At 39.6% G+C, this 22,595-nt stretch overlaps 2 protein-coding genes across 2 annotated transcripts in view; one reads left to right on the plus strand and one right to left on the minus strand.

Annotated features, from left to right (window-relative positions):
- The window catches only part of zgc:153738 (uncharacterized protein LOC558115 homolog), a 32,848-nt gene that overhangs the window by 8,749 nt on the left and 1,504 nt on the right, over window positions 1–22,595 (minus strand). The gene's annotated exons all lie outside the window — the stretch shown is intronic.
- On the plus strand, window positions 333–22,435 carry alkal1 (ALK and LTK ligand 1). Its single transcript, XM_061682969.1, has 6 exons — window positions 333–545; window positions 731–985; window positions 8,736–8,789; window positions 9,374–9,457; window positions 12,351–12,424; window positions 21,934–22,435. Exons 2-5 carry the CDS (start codon window positions 733–735, stop codon window positions 12,413–12,415), a joined length of 456 nt encoding a protein of 151 aa, XP_061538953.1. The 5' UTR covers window positions 333–545; window positions 731–732; the 3' UTR covers window positions 12,416–12,424; window positions 21,934–22,435.

Genomic DNA, 22,595 nt, shown 5'->3' on the forward strand with positions numbered 1-22,595 from the left:
TCCCCAGAACATACTTGAAAGCAATAAAAAGTATAAGTTATCATTTTAAGTGTTCTTCAATCAATACCTCTCATTCTGGTGAAAATATTCATTTCGTTCCTTCTCATCTTTGCGTGGAGCTATTGCCAAGCTGGCAAGCAACAGGTAATTATTTAAAAAAAAAAAAAAAAAAAAACGTCTTTATAAAGGCTACTTGCTTATTTTCTTGAGTTCAAATACAAGTGGGATGATTTAAGTTGTAAGATGTTCACGCACGGGGACGCCCTTTTTTTTTTTAATGAGTTGTTGAAGTTGTGATTTGCGCAAAGGAGGGGCGCAGCGTGCCAAAGTGAGCGAACGCCGCCGGAGGAAACTGCACCAAAGATGTCAACCTTGCTTTGCCACCCACACCAAATCGATTGTATTACCCCCAACAAGCCGGCTGCACCACTTATAAGTAGAGACGGGAGAATATCGCTCCAAAGACCGCGTTGAACAAGGAGAGCTCGCTGCGACCAGGACTTCAAACCAGTTGAGGACGTCAACTGCGTCCACTCTCAAAACTAGTAAGTGTGCTGTCACATTTCTTTCATTTCTTTTCCACTTCAGTGCACTTTTTTTTTTTTTTTGCACATTTATAGAAAGTCAACATTTTCGGAAGTTCAATGACATGATTGAAAGTGGTTAGACGTGTTTGCTTCTGAGATTCCATGGACTAGTAACTTTTTTGTTGCCTTGTTTGCACCCCAAGTCATGCAGGTGGAGAGGAAATGGCACATAGTCCTGACTGTCCTCCTTCTGCTCGTCACCTCCAGCCAGTTTGTGGTCACGCAGGAGAAGACCCTGATGGATTTAATCTTGCAGGTGATCAGAGAGAGCCAGCAACGGGACAAACACATTTCCGGGCGCAGCAGTCGGGGACTCCTTGGCTCCCTTCAAGATCTGAAGATGCCCTCCCGTGAAAAGCCTTGGTACGTTCCCAGGCTGGATAACAGTAAACTCATCGGTAAGCTGATAAGATTTATTTTTAGTTTGTGATGATCAAAGCATAATCCGTCATTTTAGCGTGGGAGACAGCTGTCATTGTCAGCGTCTGTCCAATTTACAGCCTGAGTTAGAAAGCTCGTGTGGAATATGGACGACATCTCTTGTGCATATACAGAAGAGTGCATTTGCCTTGAGTGAGCCAAATTATCGTAATGATCGACTTAAAGTGATTTGAGAATGGATTTGACGCACTTGAAGGCAAACGTGTTTTTCTTTGCGATATTCTCAAATTTCCACCGATTGTCAGTAGAAAATTTCACCCTCATTCCAGCTGGGCTTTTAGTGATGGATGGAGAGAGTGAAGATGGGAAGCGTAACACCATCAAGGAGGAGTGTCACACTGCCAAAGGCGAATGACTCATTCACCGTGATTCAGTGAGGAATCCGAAAGCATGAATGACGACCGTCGCTGCATTCATGCTGGAGCTTCTAGAGCGATGACAAAAAAACTAATTCTGCTGATGATAATTATAAGAAGACTAGTGTGTGGAAGTTAGGGTGAAGTCTCCCTTAAATTACTTTCAAAGGCAATGCTTTCTTTTTTTTAGTATGGATTCTTTAATGGTTTTGAAGCACACCTGTACATTTTTCATCCTTTAATTTTCCATAGCACTTGTTCTGATTTAGGGTCGCGGGTGAGCCGGAGCTTATCCCATCTGACTTTGGGTGATAGAGGATGTGCACCCTGGACTGGTCGCCAACCAATCGCAGGGTACACATAGACAAGCAACCATTCTCCTTCGAGCCTGTGGCGAATTCAGTCTTTGAGGAATCTTGTAGGACATGTGGGAGAAAGCCGATGCACCCAAAGAAAACCCACGCAAGCTGAGCCCAGATTCAGACCCGAACCTCAGAACTGTGAGGAAGATGCGCAAACCACTCTCCCCACCATGCTGCTCACCTGCAAAACTGTTACCCTAGCGCTAGGGTACCTTTAAAGGATACCTTACAGGAGACACATGGACTCCTTTTTTCCATGCAAAGGTTTTTGTCCAGATGAGGTCGTATGTTATTGAGGGTGGACCTCACATAGGGCCTGTTTTAGGCGGCTAAGATCAAGGCCTTCCACACCAAACTCGCCCGAGCAAGTGTTTTTGGATCTCGCCTTGTCATGCTGGAACAGAAAATGGCCTTCTTCAAACTGTTACCACAAAGCTAAAGTGTAGAATTGTCCAAAATGTTTGGGCAGAAGAAGAATTTCTGTATTCGGCCTTCTTAGCTTTAGTGGCTGACAAGGAAAAACTATTAAAAAGTCGCCCGGGGGTTCGTCCAATTAATTAAAAAGACAAATAAAGGCCTGGTATTTTAAGCAGGTGTGTATATAAATGCCTCAGTCACGAAAAACTGAGGTCTGCAAAGATGCTTAGGAGTCTAAATCTAATCCTCGATTGACTAGTTAATCAATTACTACTTTGACTGCTTTGGTCTAAATTAATTGATTCATTATAATTTTAAATGTCTTTAATCAGATGAATAATCTTATCTCCTGTTTCCATGCCAGTTTCATATTGCTTGATAATTCTGCCTGGAATACTTATTCGTTAGATCTCAAACTAGTTGAGTCAACAGCGCCTCTACAGGTTGCAGCCTAGTAGTGCACTCAATTTTGCCTTGATTGCTTTAAGATGTGATTAATCAATGATCAGTTCCCCACAATCAACATAATTCTTTTAATAATCGATCAAGTATCATAACCATCCTTTAGGGCAGGGGTGTCAAACTCAATTTTGTCACGGGCCACATCGTAGTTATGATGCCCGTTATGACTGTGAACCCATAAAAAATAAATAAAACTCATATATACACAACAATTTGATGGATAACTAATTTTGAAATCACAAGCCTCTAAAAACATGTCTAAAACATTTCAACTATTATTAAACTTCTTTTAAAAGGGGTATTGGGAACATAAAAAAAAATGCTCGTAATATTTCAATGTTATTACAAGTGACGACAATTTGCAATTTTGATATTTTCGCAAGAAACATGAAGTTGACACACATGATTTGCTTTTGCGGGCCACATCAAATGATGTGGCGGGCCGGATGTGGCCCCCGGTCCACCAGTTTGACACCTGTGCCTTAGGGTCATTTATTTTGTCGGTGGGGTATTTTTAATATAGGGTACAGGTAAATTGTGTTATTCATGTCCTTACTTACATATATGGATATCTGGCCAGTTCGGCTTTGCCCTGATATTATGAAACAAACTAGAACTGCAGATAAACCTCATTGGCAAAGTATGTGCAGTTGGGGTTTATTAACTGGAAATAATATACTTTGTCTACCGTGGAGATTCTATCCCAACATGCCAGTGAGTCTGCTCGTGTTGGAGAGGTGTTGCTCAGGCACACAGCTCAGTCTCTCATCAGCCTGCGCAAATGGAAAAGCACCTTTCTCAGACCAGTGGGTGGATGGAATTTATCTTTTGAGGACACAAAATAAAGCATATCAGCAAATGATGCATGTGATGCTACCAAAGCGCGGCGGTCACGCAATGATGGATGTTTTTGAAAATAATGAAAGAACAAGAAGAACTCTAACAATTGGGTGCTTGGATCAAGTTGTGTTGCCTTGATGGAAAATGAACTTCTGTAAGGATCTAGCGACTATAAGTTACGGGATGTGGGTGTAGACAACAACATCGGCTACAGTGGATATAAAAGGTCTACACACCCCTGTTCATATGCCAGGTTTTTGTGATATAAAAAAATGAGACCGAGATAACTCATTACACAACTTTTTCCACCACTAATGTGACCAATAATGTGTACAACTTAAATTTTGGAAGGTGGTTGCAGAAGTGTGCACACCTGCTTATAACTGGGGATATGGCTGTTCAGAATTAACCAATCTCATTCAAACTCATGTTAAATGGGAGTAGCACACACCTGCCAGCATTTAAATTGCCTCTAATTACCCCCCCCCCCCCCCAAAAAAAAAATTCCAGCTGTTCTAGTAGGCTTTTCCTGACATTTTGCTATATATTGTTTTATTGTATTCATTGTTATATCTTAAATGTTTTTATGGGAGCACGGTGGGTGAGTGCCTCACAGTTCTGAGGACCTGGGTTCAGATCCGGCCTCGCCTGTGTGGAGTTTGCATGTGCTCCCCGTGCCTGCGTGGGTTTTCTCCGGGTACTTCGGTTTCCTCCCACATCCCGAAAAAACATGCATGGTAGGTAAATTGAAAGCTCTAAATTGCCCGTAGGTGTGAATGTTAGTGCGAATGGTTGTTTGTTGATATGTGCCCTGGGATTGGCTGGCGACCAGTTCAGGGTGTACCCCGCCTCTCGCCCAGAATCAGCTGGGATAGGCTCCAGCACGACCATGACCCTAATGAGGACAAGAGGAAAATGGCTGGATGGATTGATGGATGTTTTTATTTATGTTTGATTTTTATTAGTGTACAGCAATATGTTTCTAGCTGTGGTTCTTTTTAAAGAACTGTATTGATACATTTGAGTTAAGTTCTAGCAGATGCCTTAAGGTTTTGTGGTAACACTGACTGCTATTTGGAACGGTTCATAATTCCCTCCACCCTACTAAGGCCCCTGTTCCAGGAGATGAAAAACAAGCTAGGGTTTGTGCTGCCATCATCCTTTTTCACTGAACAGCATGTTGAGATTTTGGCGATGAGCAGTGTTGTGTTTTCACCAAACCTTTTGAAATAATACCACAAAAGTTGAATCTTGAGTTCATGGAGTTTTCCCACGTTTGGAAGATTTGAAGTGTGTTTTTGAAAAATTTAACTAGGCTTGGATGTTTTTCTCTTGTCACCCGACCCAATCTTCACCTTCTTCAAACTGTTTGTTTGCGCTAAACATAAGATGTAAGATGGTTGTCACATACTGTATACTAACCATGAAGTACCTGTCAAAAATTGCTACTGCTACTGAAGCTGTGCAGACCATTGCTTGTGATGTAAGATTTGTCTACAAATATGACAGGGGCAAGCCTTCTAGAACACCTGAACTATACTTGGGATTAATCGGACATACTTTGCACGGTAGCAGGTACTGTATGTGCCGACAAATGTGATTGGTTAATTCTGAACACAACCATATCCACTGTCACACAAGTGTGTGCACACTTGTGTGACCACGTTAGAGACTAAGACTTTTTCCAAAAAAAGGGTGTTAAGAAAAGGCGATAAACTGGGCTAATTATATGGACTCAGGTTACTTTGAGTCACTTGATAAAGTGATTTCTTTCCCTTGATTCAGTGACTAGATTCAGGGATTTATCTTCGTCTGCTGTATCTCTCGTGAATCCACGAATTAAAAGTCAATAAACATATTTAACAATACATCAGATTCTGTGGTGTTTGGGATGAGTCCGCTAACTCGCTTTGTATACTTATCAGTAGCCAGCCAGAGCACTCATAAGATCCTAATGGAGACTCGGACTCGTGAGTCCTGATTCAGTCGAAGATTCAAAACATTTACTTGTGGTGATTCAGGAAACGACCATGAAGCACAAGAGTGGTAAGCTTGAAGCAATGTAGATCAACAGAATAGCTTAGATTTTTTTCCTATTGCCGCAACGTTTGCATGGCCACTTAGGCAGTATTCATGGGGCACAATCATCCCTGCCCCAGAGCCCAAATAAAAATTAGCTTTCGCCAGCCGTACAGTATATTATATGATAATCACTCAGCATCTTGGGTTTTACTTGTGTTAACAATTGTTCTTTTTTATATTTGTGCAACAATTAAAGTCCATGTAAAGTGGAATGTCTTCTTGACACACCACAGAGAAGAGTGTTGTTAACAACCATGCCAAATTTGAATGATTTAAAAGAATGACCAAGTATATAAAAAATAAGGCTTCAAACCCTGAAAAGTCAAGCCATCGTATGTGCTCTCGAACGTTATGGGACTGTCTGCTGAATGCGTGAAACCATGCATCACTGAAAAATGGATGCTACTTCTTCTATCAACTTTCTTATGCCTACACATTCCTCCACGTTTGAACCATGAAAATATACCTGCTTAAATATATCCCACCTAGTCCTCGTACTCCGGTTTCCTCCCACATCCCAAAAACATGCATGGTAGGTAAATTGAAGAGTCTAAATTGCCCGTAGGTATGAATGTGAGTGCGGATATTTGTTTCTACGTGCCCTGCGATTGGCTGGCAACCAGTTCAGGGTGTACCCCGCCTCTCCGCCGAAGATAGCTGGGATAGGCTCCAACATGCCCGCGACCCGCGTGACGATAAGCGGTACAGAAAATGGATGGATGGATGTAAGCCATTGAAACATTATGCAGATTGAACTTTAACACTAGGCTTAAATAAAGGAAAATCAGCAAAACTACTTAAAGGATTCAAATGAGTTATTGCTCAAAAGTGAAATATAAATGTATTCCAAATTTTAAAAAAAACATCAATATTATGTAAATGCAAATGTATGGTACTAAAATGGAACTGTGCTTACTGGGCAGTCATTCTTTCATGTACCACTAGGGAGAGCCTGCGTACCAATAGTGGTACTCATACCACACTGTGAGAATCATTGAGAGTATCTGATACCAATTAGGCATCTATATCACAATAATGGGCCCTATCTCGACACAACCAACATCGATCACTTACGATACTACAAAGCAGATTTTAACAACTCAACTTCAGCCCAATTTGGGATTGTTTTCAGCAGTTTCATCATTTTCCTTTTATAAGATTTCCAGATCATTGGACTCACTGTGGAGTCTTTATTTATTTATTTATTTATTTATTTTTGGGACTAATTAAATGTTGTGGATTACTCTGAAAAGTCTGTTGTACAACAGTACTGCACGACTCTGGAGTTCAAGATTCGACATTCAATTGCACCTCAATGCTGTAAGAATCGCCGTATGTGGCCCTGACATAACAGAGTAAAGGCCTATCAGGTATCATAAGAACTTTGGGTGGCACTGCACATGATCCTCCAAGAATTTCACTCGGAATCATTGTAGAAATCAATCCATTGAACTCATTATTATTATTAATATCATCATTAATCTACTGATTATATACTGATTATACAATCAATTCATTTAAACACAATATTTTCAAATATACAATACATATTGAAGTGAAAGAATTGGTAAAAAAAAATGTATGCATGTATGTATTTATTTATTATTTACACAAGGTTTTACCCACATCTGAATTTGATTCATTAGTGGTGGTGAATGGGATCTTGTGTGGTTCCCATTGTCCTTGAAACCAGTCCCTGCTTCTGCTCGAAGCACGACCTGTGCAGTTTAGAGATACAACTATTACTAAAAAAAAATACATTGTTACTGCAATGCTGCAGCACATTGTGTATTTATATTATACTGGCTCTAATACTTTACAGCTGTGATTTTCAATGGGTGGGTGGGCACCCAAAGTGGGTTGCGGAAAGCGTTCATGGTGGCGTAAAAAAAAAAACAGTTTTCGAACGAAAGTTCATTTTCATTCAAGAATGCCAGGTTTTGTTAGGGACTTCCAGAACAAACCTTTCTGAACACGAACCTTCATATGTTCGCGGACAAACGCTGTATTACGCACCCGATTCAGTGCGGCCACGACCACCATTCATGCTAGGCACGTCGCAGCTGCTGGGGAACGCGAGGTGCGTTCAGTGACACTGCGTAAATGGGACTGAATGTGTTCTTCGGTACATCCAGCCATCCGTTTTCTTCACCACTTATCCTCACTAGGTTCGCGGGCGTGCTGGAGGCTATCTCAGCTATCTTCGGGCGAGAGGCGGGGTACACCCTGAACTGGTCGTCAGACGATCGCATATAAACAAACAACCATTCACACTCACGTTCACACCTATGGGCAATTTAGAGTCTTCCGTCAACCTACCATGCATGTTTTGGGGATGTGGGAGGAAACCGGAGTACCCGGAGAAAACCCACGCATGCAAGGGGAGAACATGCAAACTCCACACAGGCGGGACCGGGGATTAAACCCCGGTCCCCAGAATTGTGAGGCAGATGTGCTAACCAGTCGTTCACTGTGCCAATGCAGTACATAATTGTAAAAATTTAATTACTTGGAAAATTATTTGTATCACAATGCTTCAGTTAAATCTCTGTATGATCACACTTTCATGATATGGAGTTTTTTTTTTTTTTGTAATTACTATAACACAAAATATTTTGTTCATATAGCCAAAGCTGTGAGGAATGCCAAGTTATCGGTGTCCTTAGACCATCGTTCCTGTCATACTATGTTGTGTGTTTTTGTTTGCACCTAAAGGACAAAAGTCCTATTTTTGTTTTCTCAGACCATTCAAGGAACACGTTTTTCCTCATGTTTTTGAGATTGTCGGCCGAAAGCTGCAGCTGGCTACTGGTGTGGACTGAATGGATGGCAACAATGGGAAAATGAAATGCCAGTATTTTAAGGGGGATAACCCATCAGCAACATATTGAGAAAAACAACAACAACAACAACAACTATGAACTAGTTCATTTTTGGAATGGTAAACTTAGTTCAATATTTTGAAATATGCTGCGTCAAATCCATTTGAGTATCAGTGCAGATCGAAAGAAAACTAGCGTGGTGCAGATACAACTTCCAGTGGCATTCAAAATGCTCTCTCATGACGAATGCCATGGTGTTTTTATATCACATTTAAACCATTAACCCTGTTGCGGTTGTCTGCATCCTTTTATTTCTTAAAAAGAAGAACTATGGGTGAACTAACAAATGCACATTATCCTTTCCAGAAATTCTTCCTCGCGATCTAAACATGAAAAGCAAGTTTATTCAGCACTTTGCAGGTAAGAAAAATAAACCAAAGAGTTGAGTTTAATACTTTACTAAAGCGCACTGCTGCCTTTGAAAAGTTTGGCACACAGATCAAGCGGTGCATACGTGGCTCTTTTCCCATGCAAGAATAGCCTGGAGCATGTTTTAAGAAATGTTTTTTATTCCTCTTAGCCAATATACTATATGAGTGAGAGCATTTGAGCTGCTTTGTTGTGTGTTTGAGGATTATAAGGCGGTAATGCAGAGCACCGGCACATGGTCTGAATCTGAGAGATTTAAGTTAACAGCGGCACGAGGTTAAGCTCATTAGTTGTCGCAGGACCTGGATAGACTTCATTAGTGGTGTGAAAATCTGTGATCTTAAATGAAATTTGTATTGCCATTAACGAGTCACTTAATCCATTAGAACAATCAACCTTTCACAAGTCACTAAAACGATTATAACCATCAAACTTTCACATTGCCACATTTTTTTTATCGACAAAACGTCACTTTAGGCTTGATTGTGAACTGTTTAACTTGTGGATTCAGAAGAAATCATGAGGCCCATAAACTTGATTTGTTTTGGCTGATAAAACCTTTTTTTTATATACAGCAGGACCAGTGAAGTTCTCATCGGAATGCAGAACACACTTTGACAGACTTTATCACAATACAAGGGATTGCTCAAGACCAGCATGTATGTATTCCATTCTCTTTTTACACTATCTCAGAACATATGTGTAAATGATTTTATTTTTCTTAAAATTGCCATCACGCAGCAATTGAAAGCAGCCTGTTGAACTCCTAACAAATAATTTGAATGTTTCCCAAATTTAACTGAGTCTTTTAAATTTCATAAAAGATGTAGAAATACTGGCGCCACGGTGAGCGACTGGTTAGCACGTCTGCCTCACAGTTCTGAGGACCTGGGTTCAATCCCCGGCCCCGTCTGTGTGGAGTTTGCGTGTTCTCCCCGTGCCTGTGTGGGATTTTCTCCGGGCACTCCGGTTTCCTCCCACATCCCAAAAACATGAATGGTAGGTTCATTCAAGACTCTAAATTGCCCCTAGGTGTGAATGTGAGTGTGCATAGTAGTTTGTGCCCTGCGATTGGCTGGCAACCAGTTCAGGATGTACCCCACCTCTCACCCAAATATACCTGGGATAGGCTCCAGCATGATCGCAACCCCAGTGTTGATAAATGATAAGCGGTACGGAAGATGAATGAATGAATGTATAAATACTGATTAGTCCTTAGAGACAATCACATTTTGATGAATGAACTCAATCATTTGTAATAGCATTATAACAACATCTGATTAACATCACATATGAATTATAGATAACTTTTCAAAAAATTATTTTCTATAAATTATAATTGCAATTATTTTGTGTGTTTGATTTTTTTAAATGGACAGGCATATTCCTGAATGTTCTGAAACTGTGTTTTAGCCCAACAATGCCAGTATTGTAGTATTGTATTGTATTGTATTGTATTTAGTAGACTAATGTTCATTAGACGTTTGCAGCTCAATTCCCCATAGCCAACATCCGAATTATTTTAAGTTCAGTCATAATAAGTATAAGTAATAAGTTCAGTTTCTAATGAAGCAGCTATTTGTAATAACTAAATAAACTACAAAAACAGCATACTGAATGTTTACACAGCAGGATATAATGCAGCATCAATTGAAGCTATGAGACTAACTGGCCATAACATTAGGTACATGTATTGGCTGCACAAGCTAATGATATTGTGAAGAGTTCCACTGCATTACATTGTGAACTGTTCCTAATATTTATTTCTTTGTTTATTTTTACCTACATGGGACGAGTAAAATATCAGAAACACCTCTCAAGCTACGATTTCATGCATTTCTGCAACCTCAATAATAAACGTATTGTTAGCTGAGCTGAAGCTGAGCATTGCTTCTATCTTTGTAAAGGCATACGATAGTTTGTGATACCGCTCTCGCAATGAGACGGTTCAAGTATACCGAGTGAAGAGGCCAGTAAGTGAATATGCATAGATTGTTTTTAGCATCCTGTTGATGTAAGCCAACCCAGCATTTGATAATAAATAAATGTCCCCCAAAACAAACATAAGTTGTGCCACAAAATCTGTCATTATTTAAAGTTAAACTCTGATTTATGCTACGACCCATGGTTGAAACCACTGATATTGAAACAGCCTTCATTGTAGTTTCCAGAAGAAGTCTTCTTCTTCTGGATGTTTACAGTTGGGACCGAAGGCAATGACATCTGAAAGTCATGGCAGATGGTTCTCCATCATGAAAGCATCAGGACAAAGTTGTTGGAATACAAACTGATAGATAGCAGTTTTTGGACACATGATGCAGGATGGAGGTCACTAAAGGTCTTGTTGAATGACAGCCTTAAGGTTCTTTTATTGTAAATTATTCCTGACCTTGAAATTAAGGAATATTTGTCATACTTTTACGTGAATGGAAAATCATAAGTTTAAATGTAGGTATCAACCCAGTGACATCCAAGCATGGTCAAATGAACATTCAAATCTAGAGCCTTGTTGATACTTGGAAGAAAATTTGTTTTGATTATTTTTATTTATTTATTTATTTTGTACTGGTGAAAGTTATCAAAAGGTTATACCTGAACTTAAATGAGATTTCAACTGCATCACTATCAGTGCGATTTGTCTCAAACCATTCAGGTTAGAATAACAAAGACTTTTAACAATTATGAAATTATATAATAGCACATAGTAAAGCATAGACTTTCAACCAAGTTTGAACCGTTAATTTAAAGTGCCCCTTACGAGTTTAGGGAGCATAATGTAAAACCACAGCACCGTGCCATTTCTTTCTATTCTAGGGCAGGACTAGCAGTTCAATTGTGACCTAAAGAGCAACAAGAGAAAAAAAGAATGCTGTAGGAAAAGTGAGAGAAATTGCTTTTCCATCCATTAGTTAGTAAGCTACCGTAGTTCTACCATTTGTATTCTGTACTTGATGTCATGCGACTTGGTTGTATATGTTGCTTAATTGTGCTAACTGACAAACCAATGGCAATCAAAAATATACCTCTGGCCTTCATACTTGGTGGAAATAATAATAAAAAATGTATAGTGAAAACTATTGCTGAGATTGTACCTTGCGATAATTGTCTACAATGTAAATTTGGAATTTGCACTGAGCTGTATTTTAGTGTTACATCCTTCTAAAGAGATTATGTTTATGTCATTACAGTGGAACCAATAATGTTGGACACAATCCTGATGCTGGTCGACTCAAGATTTGTTCAGATTTCCTTATTAATCTTTTCTTGGGTAATAATGGTGACCTTTATGCATTGTATAAGAAAAGAAATAAATAAAAAGAAGATAACATTCTTAACAAATATTGGTCAAATTCTTAATGGTAGGGCAGTTGGAGAGGCAATTTCAGAGGTTCAACTTTGAAAAGGCCATTAGATTTTTAGCATCAAGCTCTGAGTTTGAACAATGTACTGTAGCTGCAATATATAGTTACAGTACAGTACAGTGTGTGTATGTGTTGTATATGTATATAAATGTGCTCTTTACTAATGACTTTTGTGCCTTTTGTTTTTCAGATTATAAAAGATGTGCAAGATTGCTGACACGATTAGCAATGAGTCCACTCTGCATGCAATCATAGATTTCATATGTAAGTTACAAAATAATAATAATATTAATAATAAATTCTTAATTGGTACATTCACTTTTGTTTCTCTCTATCATCTCTGTAAAGTTGAAATAAATATGCCTCATAAATTTGACATATCACAGAGTAAAGTGTTGTTAACAACCCTGCCAAATTTGAATGATTAAAAAAAATAGCCAAGTATATAAAATACTTCATCTGGCAATTTATGCCTACACATCCCAACAAGTTTGAACCACCAAAATAAACCTGCTAAAAACCTCCGGTAGCTGGAATATATCCCACTGGGTCGTCACGGAGTTTTCCATGCCACAACAAGAGGTACTAGCCACAAGCTACTTCGGGAGCCAACAGGCTTTCGGAGCTCCGGATGAGCGGTGGGCTCGTTTGCAGGGTCATTCCTCGCTTGGGAATTTAAATAAACACACCAAGCGGTTCTGTAAATTGTGGCAACCAGGGAAGAAGCATATTCTGGGGTGTAGGCATATCTAGCTAGCTAACTACACACTGTGGTTTTAGAAATTTTGTAGTGGGGGAGAGGGGACTTATGGCAGATGCTAACCTTTGTCACTGGGCAGCTCTAGCTCTTATATAGTGGGGGAGGGGCAACTAATATCGGACGCTCAAATGCATCACTCACCTGTGTTTTAGCCATGCCTCCCACCGAAAAAAAGGAATCTAAAATAAAAATAGAACTGGTGAAAAACAATTTAACGCTAACAGCCCTGAAAAAGCAGTTATACCCCTTGACCTTTTTCACATTTTGTGACCTTACAATGACAAACTTGAATGTACTTTGTTGAGATTTTATGTGATAGACCAACACAAAGTAGCACATACAGCGGCTGAAATGAGTATTTAACACGTCACCATTTGTCTCATTAAATATATTTCCAAAGGTGCTATTAACCTGAAAAATTCACCAGATGTTGGGAACAACCCAAGTAATCCTTAAATACAAAGAAAGTAGAACAAATAAACTCAGAAATTAAGTTGTGTGTAATAATTGCTGGCTGGATTGCTGTTTGATTATTGCTAGATTTTAGGTGTTGTCTTGGCTTTCCATGCCTTTTTGAAGAAGAAGAAGAAGAAGAATCACCTTTTATTGTCATGAACATGCATGCATGCACACGAAATTTGTTCTCTGCATTTTACCCATCACAATGAACACATGCACATGTTTGTGGAACACACTGGAGCAGGGGTGTGAAGTCTTTTGTTGTGTTGGCAGTGTGTTTTGGGTCATTGTCTTGTAGCATGATGAAGCTTCTCCTAGTTAGTTTGGATGCTTTGTTTCTGTATAGCTCTTAGACTGGCCAATTCAATCACCGGACCTTAACCAATAGAGCATGCATTTTACCTCCTGAAGAGGAGACTGAAGGGAGAAACCCTCATAAACAAACTGGAACTCAAAGATACTCCAGTAAAGGACTGGAAAAGCATTTCAAATGAAGAATGCAACAGTCTGGTGAAGCCAATTGGTCCCAGACTTGATGCAGTTATTGTAAGTAAGGGTTATGCCACCAAATATGAAATGTTATTTACCTTAAGTTAATTTAATCATGTCTGTTCCAATACCTTTGCTCACTTGAAAAAGTGAGTGGCTTCAAACAAAAGGTGCTCTGTCCTGAGTTGTTTAACACATCTAGATGTAAATACCATGAAATAAAAGCTGGAATTTTGAACTTTTTTCTCATATTCATCTTTTGATCAGAAACCCAAATGTCTTCAGTATAAAACAAAAACAAAGGAATTGACCTTGCCATTCCAATACTTTTGGAGGGGACTGTATATTTAGTGAGAAAAATGGTGACTTGTTAAATACTTATTTCAGCCGCTGTAACAGTGAAGTGGAGTGAAAACTATATGGTTTTCCAAATTTGAAGCGAATATAAATTTGAAAAGTGTGGTGCGCATTGGTATTCAACCGCCTGTACTCTGATACCCCTAAATACAATCCGGTGCAATCAATTGCCTTCAGAAGTCACCTAATTAATAAATAGTGTCCACCTGTGTGTAATTTACTCTCAGTATAGATACCGGTACACCTGGTTTGTGAAAGCCTCAGTGGTTTGTTAGGGAACACTATTGAACAACAGCAAAGTGATGACCAAGGAACTCACAAGTCAGGTCAGGGATAAAGTTGTGGATACGTTTAAAGCAGGGTTAGGTTGTATATTTAAAAAAAGAAAACATGATCACGAACTTTGAGGAGCACCATTCAACCCATCATACAAAAATTGAAAAGTATAGCACAATTGTAAACCTACGAAGACATGGCCATGCATCTAAACTGACAGAGTGAGAGAGGAGAGCACTGGTCAGAGAAGCAGCCAAAAGGCCTATGGTCACCTGGAGGCGCTGCAGAAATTCACAGTCCACTTTATTCACTAATAAATTCAGACACAGTCATACGTTAAGACACGCTGTATGCTTTAATTGCTTGTGCTGGGACCTCTAATAATAACACAGGTTATATTAAGATATCAACACACAGGTTCTTACATGTGCTAAGACATTACATCCCACCGCACCGCTCATCAGTAGCACTGCCTTGCTCATTTCCCACATCCTGTCCTGTCCTGTCCTCCCCTTTTCCCTCCTCTCTCATCTTGTTCTCTTGGTTAGTTGTTGCATGTCCTCACTGGGTGTTCCCCTCTGGTCCACAAATAAGAACACTATTTGACTTTTGTAACGTTACTTTTGGTCAGATATCTAGACTAACTCTTATTCTGCTGTGGTTGGCACCCCTATTCCCTTTGTCCGTTCTGTTCCTCTGTCTGTCCCCTAAAATCCTTTTCTGTCTGGCTGCATTTTCAATAAACATCAAAATCATATATATTTTTTAAAGATAAGCAGAGGTAGTATTTCAAACTCCCCTGTTGCACAGCAAAACTGTTCCAGCACAAAAGGCATACAGATCCACCATTCTGCATGGCCATGCAGCTGAACATGAGAGGCTTAAAACAAATTAAAATAGTTTCACAGTCCACTCCACAAACCTGGCCTTTATGGAAGAGTGGCAAGAAGAAAGTCATTGGTGAGAGAAAGGCATAAGAAGTCCTGTTTGCAGTTTACCACAGGCCATGTAGGGGACACCGCAAACGTGTGGAAGAAGTCTTAAGACAGTTCTCGACTTGTCTGTTGTGCACAAGGAAGAGCACATTTTTTCAAGTGTTCCGTGTTGATTGTAATAACGTGGCTCCTCTATTCCTGATCACAACTCTGCAAGATTTTTCAAGGAATACTTGGCATACCTTCGCCTCAGCAAAGTCCCACGTTAAAACAAACTTGTGAATATGAGTTCTCAGGTTTGCAGACCTCTACCAAGGCTCAAATGAGCTACAGAGTCTTAATGGTCCATATTTCACTAACAAGTTGCTTTCATGTACAACCCCAATTCCAATGAAGTTGCGACGTTGCATTAAACATAAATAAAAACACAATACAATGATTTGCAAATCATGTTCAACCTATATTTAATTGAATACACTACAAAGACAAGCTATTTAATGTTCAAACTGATAAAGTTTATTGTTTTTGGCCAATAATCATTAACTTAGAATTTTATGGATGCAAGACATTCCAAAAAAGCTGGGACAGGGTCATGTTTACCAGTGTGTTACATCACATTTTATTTTAACAACATTCAATAAAGGTTTGGGAACTGAGGACACTAATTGTTGAAGCTTTGTAGGTGGAATTCTTTCCCATTCTTGCTTGATGTACAGCTTCAGCTGTTCAACAGTCCGGGGTCTCCGTTGTCGTATTTTACGCTTAATAATGCGGCACACATTTTCAATCGGAGACAGGTCTGGACTGCAGGCCAGGTCCATGAAAAAGACGTTGCTTGGATGGCAGCATATATTTCTCCAATACCTGTATGTACCTTTCAGCATTAATGGTGCCTTTACAGATGTGTAGGTTACCCATGCCATTGGCACTAACACAGCCCCATACCATCACAGATGCTGGCTTTTGAACTTTGCGTCCATAACAGTTCGGATGGTTCTTTTCCTCTTTGGCCCGGAGGACACGAGGTCCACAATTTCCAAAAACAATTTGAAATGTGGACTCGTCGGACCACAGAACACTTTTCCACTTTGCATCAGTCCATCTTAGATGAGCTCGGGCCCAGAGAAGCTGGCGGCGTTTCTGGGTGTTGTTGATAAATGGCTTATGCTTTGCATAATAGAGTTTCTAGTTGCACTTATGGCTGTAGCGCCGAACTGTATTTACTGACATTGGTTTTCTGAAGTGTTCCTTAGCCTATGTGCTGATATCCTTTACACATTGATGTCAGTTTTTGATGCAGTGCCGCCTGAGGGATCGTAGGTCACGGGCATTCAATGTTGGTTTTCGGCCTTGCCGCTGACATGCAGTGATTTCTCCAGATTCTCTGAACATTTTGATGATATTATGGACCCTAGATAATGAAATCCCTAAATTCCTTGCAATCGTACGTTGAGGAACATTGTCCTGAAACTGTTCGACAATTTTCTCACGCACTTGTTCACAAAGAGGTGAACCTCGCCCTATCTTTGCTTGTGAATGACTGAACAATTCAAGGAAGCTCCTTTTATACCCCATCATGGCACCCACCTGTTCCCAATTAGCCTGTTCACCTGTGGGATGTTCCAAACAGGTGTTTGATGAGCATTCCTCAACTTTCTCAGTCTTTTTTGCCACCTGTCCCAGCTTTTTTTGGAACGTGTTGCAGCCATAAAATTCTAAGTTTATGATTATTTGCTAAAAACAATAGTTGATCAGTTTGAACATTAAATATCTTGTCTTTGTAGTGTATTCAATTAAATATAGGTTGAACATGATTTGCAAATCATTGTATTCTGTTTTTATTTATGTTTAACACAACGTCCTAACTTGATTGGAATTGATTAAGAATATGAAACTGGCAGTCATTTAAAATAATATCAATCCATTTCAGAGCAATTGTTAAATAATAATTGAATTTGAAACGCCCCTTTTTGATGCCAAAATCAACACGCCCCGTGTGTGACCAAATTCACTGCCTAGCCGGTGTAGATAAAGGAATGTACTACAATGTAAAGTGGCAGTATTTAGTCATTTTATTTATCATCGCTGTAGAGCAAAATCTCCCACCTCCAAAATGACAACTTCTCAGGAAATAAAAAAAATAAAATAAAGATTGAGATTCCTAACACTACCTTATTCAAGTTGGTATTAAACCTTACATTGCTATCCTATACCACTGCACACTCACATGAACCCAACAACTACCACCTCAAAAACATGCTCAATCGCTAATTTAACGTGCTAAAAGCCACATATAAGCCACATTAACGAGTGTGAGAGAATCAGATCAGCTTCTTGTGCTGATGTCACAGCTCAAACAGGTTTTTGACTGAAATGTGGGCAGGCCAAGACCTGTTAAAAAACAGCACAAAATAACCCTAAACATTTTTTGAGGTAATTCTTTTTGCAGAAATTATTTATATGTCCAGAACTATAAAATAAATGCCAATGTTCACAGCATTTTCGGGGATCATCATCCTTCCATCCATCCATTTTCGAAAAAGCTTGTCCTCACTCAGGTTGCAGGTGAGCTGGAGCTGGAGGATAAGCGGTGCAGAAAATGGATGCATGGGTGTTATGAATTATACACTTTGTAAATATTTAGGCGACTGGTTAGCGCGTCTGCCTCACAGTTCTGTGGAAAGGGGTTCAATCCCCGGCTTTGCCTGTGTGGAGTTTGCATGTTCTCCCCGTGCCTGCGTGGGTTTCCTCCCACATCCCAAAAACATGCATGGTAGGTTCATTGAAGACTCTAAATTGCCCGTAGGTGGGAATGTGAGTGCAAATAATTGTCTGTTTATATGAGCCCTGGGATTGGCTGGCGACCGGTTCAGGGTGTACCCCGCCTCCTGCCCGATGATAGCTGGGATAGGCTCCAGCACGCCTGCGACCCAAGTGAGGAGAAGCGGCTCAGAAAATGCATGGATTTTGTCATCTGCATATAACCCCCAGAGCAGCACACACTGGAGCAGGGAGCGTCTTGCACCTTACGCACTAAGGAGCACTTTTTTCAAGGGTTTCGTGCTTTGCTCAAGTCACCACAGTCATGGGTTTGAACTTGGACCCCATGGTGCCAGGCAGTGTTCTTTAACCAGTTATACACCGCTCCTCATATTATGGCCCAAAATATTCTGAGCTGTTGTGTCACCTTGGCGAAGTTAAATATAAGTTGGTGGAAGGGCATGGCAGGAAGCCTAATGTACCGGTATTTTATAATGTAGGAAACACAAAAAGAAAAGAAGAGATATCCTTAACTTTTAGCCAGCCCGGAAAGTCTAATTAATTCTAACGTAGTCTCAAGTTCAGCTGACCAAAACATGCTATTATCTGTTGTCACTGAGGTGAAACTATCCCAGAGGTATATTGAATTTGGTGCAAAACAGATAGCATGTTCTTATAATTTCAATCTAAAGTTGGCACTTCATATTATAATGATAGTCAATTAGAGATGTATTGGGGTGTAGTAACTTTAATTACCTCAATTCATAGATGACATCAAATTCCAACACCAGTGCTTACAGTACCAAAACAGCAGCACTGGAGCACATACAGTCGATACTCATTCAAGTGTGGGGACTTACTGTATGTTAAAAACAAGTTCCCTACATGGTATACATGCTGATGTTATGTTATGTGGCGACCATTATCATTCCAGAAGACTATGTGTTTGCTCTGCAATGTTAGATGCATTCACATTTATGTTCCGGGAAGCTATCCAACGCATTAGCTCTGCCAGGTCTCCATGATAATCACACGTTACATATTGTAAAATACTAGTAATGTTATTGACTATTATTCTAAAACATGTCACTGATGGTGTCGTGGTGCATTTGCCTGACTTCGGTGCAGGCAGCGTGGGTTCAGTTCCCACTCAGTGCCAGCGTAGATGTGAGTGCGAGTGGATGTCCGCGTCTATATGTGCCCTGCAGCTGACTGACGACCAGTTCAGGTGGGTGTAGTCAGCTGGAATAGGCTGCAGCACCTCGCTACCATCAACGGGATAAGCGGTACTGAGAATGGATGGATATTATTCTGAAACTGCATGTATACTGATAAAGGCTGGCCCCAGTTGAGTAAGTCACTATTTGCAGAAAGAAGCTACATGCGATAACTGTCACGCTCGTGGTTCAGTCTGTTGGACGTTGGCGTGTTAAAAACTCAAAATATGGAACTTGGAACTGAACTGAACTGGTTACTGACTGTCAACCCATCACAGAAATATGTTCATAATACAGTGCCGTGAAAAAGTATTGGCCCCCTTCTCAAATTCTTATATTTTTGCATAGTTTGCTAAGATCATCAAGCAAATGTAAATATCAGACAAATGTAACCCAAGTGAACTTAAAATGCTGTTTTCAAATGGGGACTTAAAGTGTGGAAACTATGTAAAAATATAAGAATTTGAGAAGAGGGTCAATACCTTTTCACGGCACTGTAGTTTATTGTGACCTATACATGTTCCAACATATTTAGTTGTTACAGGTTCCCATAGATTGAAGTTAACATTACAATTGGAACCTGACAGTTTTGTTGAACAATTTCTATGGTATTGTTTTGTTATTTTCATTGACCGTATTCTTATGCACTCCCTGGACATTTGATTAGGTATGACAGCGCAGTCAAATTAGATCCAATGGAGCAGATCCAGCATCAAAAGATCAGCGTTTTATATAATAATGATGCTCACTTTTAAATGGCACTAACAGAGAAGTGTAAATTTCACAGTAGGTTTTATGATGGTGCTTGTAGTTGAGTGCACAAGTCCATTGCAGCATGCTGTGAGATAATATTCTGATGGTACAAAATATGAGAAACACCTCTCAGTATTATGCATTATACAATAGCTTACACACATTGTACAATAATACAGTACAATGTGTATAAGATTACTTTATATTATAAAGTAGGTAGTATTATATTATAGGCAAAGCAAGTTTATTTGTATAGCAACATTCATAAAAAAGGCAAATCCATTGTGCTTTACAGAGGCAAAGAAAATGATTAAAAACAAGATTAAATGAAAAGATGAAACTCAAGATAAAATCGAAACATAAAAGCACGATAAAAGAAAAGATCAAACGAAACCAGGGCCAGATTTAAATGTGCTGATACTTTGAGCAGTCAGGTGTTCTAAAGGTTGGTTCCATCATCGAGGAGCATAGAAAGAATGCTGCTTCGGTTTATTTAGTTGGGATTCTTTCAACACCACAATCCCTCACCGGACAAGCTGTAGGGGGCTGGACGTCTCTTTGGCCAGAGAAACCGGTGTGCTGTGACACTAGTGTGTGATGAGAGATCATCAGGAGTGTCACAGGAAATTATCAAATTTTACTTCATTTGTCTGAAAATTGTTTTGTATTCATTACCAATATATCGTTGTTCAGGCAGAATAATTACATGCTCTCTTATTGGTTGGCAGAAGGGACAACTAACCTGAGTATTCATCCACCTGTCGTCATTCATACAGCAGAATAACTCATGGCTTTGTGCTCAATTATTCATTCTCAGATTTCACACTGAGCATCTCAGTGTATGAGTAAATCGAGATAAGACATGTTTGTATTGTGATGTGCCATTTCTCTCATAATGGTTGGCAAACACTGTCTTAGGGATCTAAAAGCTCTCGAATATATTTCTGGCCAAGACCATTCACAGGCAGCTAGTGTCTGCGTGATCCTAGTGTTCCGAGCACTTGAAGGAACTTGAGTAGCAGCATGCTGGACCAGTTGCATGTGAAAATGAATGCATGAGCCAGCTTTTGGTGTCTTACTTGGACAGATGAGCTTTGATTTTAGAGGTTTTTTTATACAGGTGGTCATAAACATACTATAGTATCAGTGTCAGTTGCCAAAAAAATAAAAAATATCTTTGTATAGACGTTTTTTGATACAGCTTTATCACAATCGACACACGTGAACACATTGCCTATCATGTCAACATTTTACAAGAGCTATTTTACGTCAAAGGCAAACGTTTGGGAGCAAGAAGAATAATTGAGAATCTGGTTGGTTCTTTGTGGAGGCAATGTGTGATGACAGCGGGTTAGATTCACATTCATTGCAGTCTGGTCCTGAATCCGTCGTGACTCAATTAAGTGCTCTCAGAGGACGTAATTAGGAGGCACTGGTGAGTGATTGCTGCAAGAGTTCATCTCCATAATACTTCACTTAATATATATATTTTTTTAACGTGATATTTGATGGAAGTGTGATGAGAAAATGACAGATCCTCGAGTGAATCACGTAATGAGGCGCCTTTGACATTCATCTGTACAAATCTGTCAAATGTACCATAAGTGATTGGTAGTGGAGTCATCATTTGCGAATGCAATTGGCAATGAACGACCCGTCGTGACGATCTTTGCTCAGGCAACATCATCAGTAAGACCAATGGGAAAATTTACGACAGATTTGCTTATTCCGAAGTGCTTAAATTGAACTTTTTTTTTTTTCGGCCAGGTCCCATCTTGACGGAAGCACGCGTTGCCAAGGAAGTCCCATCCAATCCACAGTGGTTATATATGTATGAACATTGTTGGGGAATATGATATTTTTATTTTTGTTACTCTTCTTGACATTACCAGAAATGCTTTTGGATATGTTAATTATTTTCACATGGATGTTTCTGCAGTATATTATACACCACATGTACTGTCTATATTTTTAAGGGGACATTTATTTAATATCACACATACTGTATTAAGAAGGTGTATATTGTATATAATATTTCCGCCTGAGTTGGATTATTTTGACTTTGATGATGAAAAGAGGTTTCTCCCTTTCTCCTTATGACTGAAGTCCTCTATTGTTGTGAAACTAGAAGCCTTCATTGTATTGAAGCAATTGTCATGTTCTTTTATTAATTACCTTTTAATTGCCACTTGAGTGACTGCTGACTACGAGAACGTGCGGAAGGACAACAGATGTGCCACCACAAACCACTATTGAACAATAAAGACTATTGAAGCAGAGCATATGCAGTGCATTGAGCTTCTTGCAAATGAAATCCAGTTGATGATGTCGTAGTTGGGACTGCAAATGGAACTCAAGTTACTGATGTACTTGTTATTGATGACAAATTTTCTAAGGTCCAACACAATCCACTCCCATCGTTTTTCCCA

This window comes from Phycodurus eques, chromosome 8, assembly GCF_024500275.1.
Source record: "Phycodurus eques isolate BA_2022a chromosome 8, UOR_Pequ_1.1, whole genome shotgun sequence".
In the NCBI taxonomy this organism is placed as follows: Eukaryota; Metazoa; Chordata; class Actinopteri; order Syngnathiformes; family Syngnathidae; genus Phycodurus; species Phycodurus eques.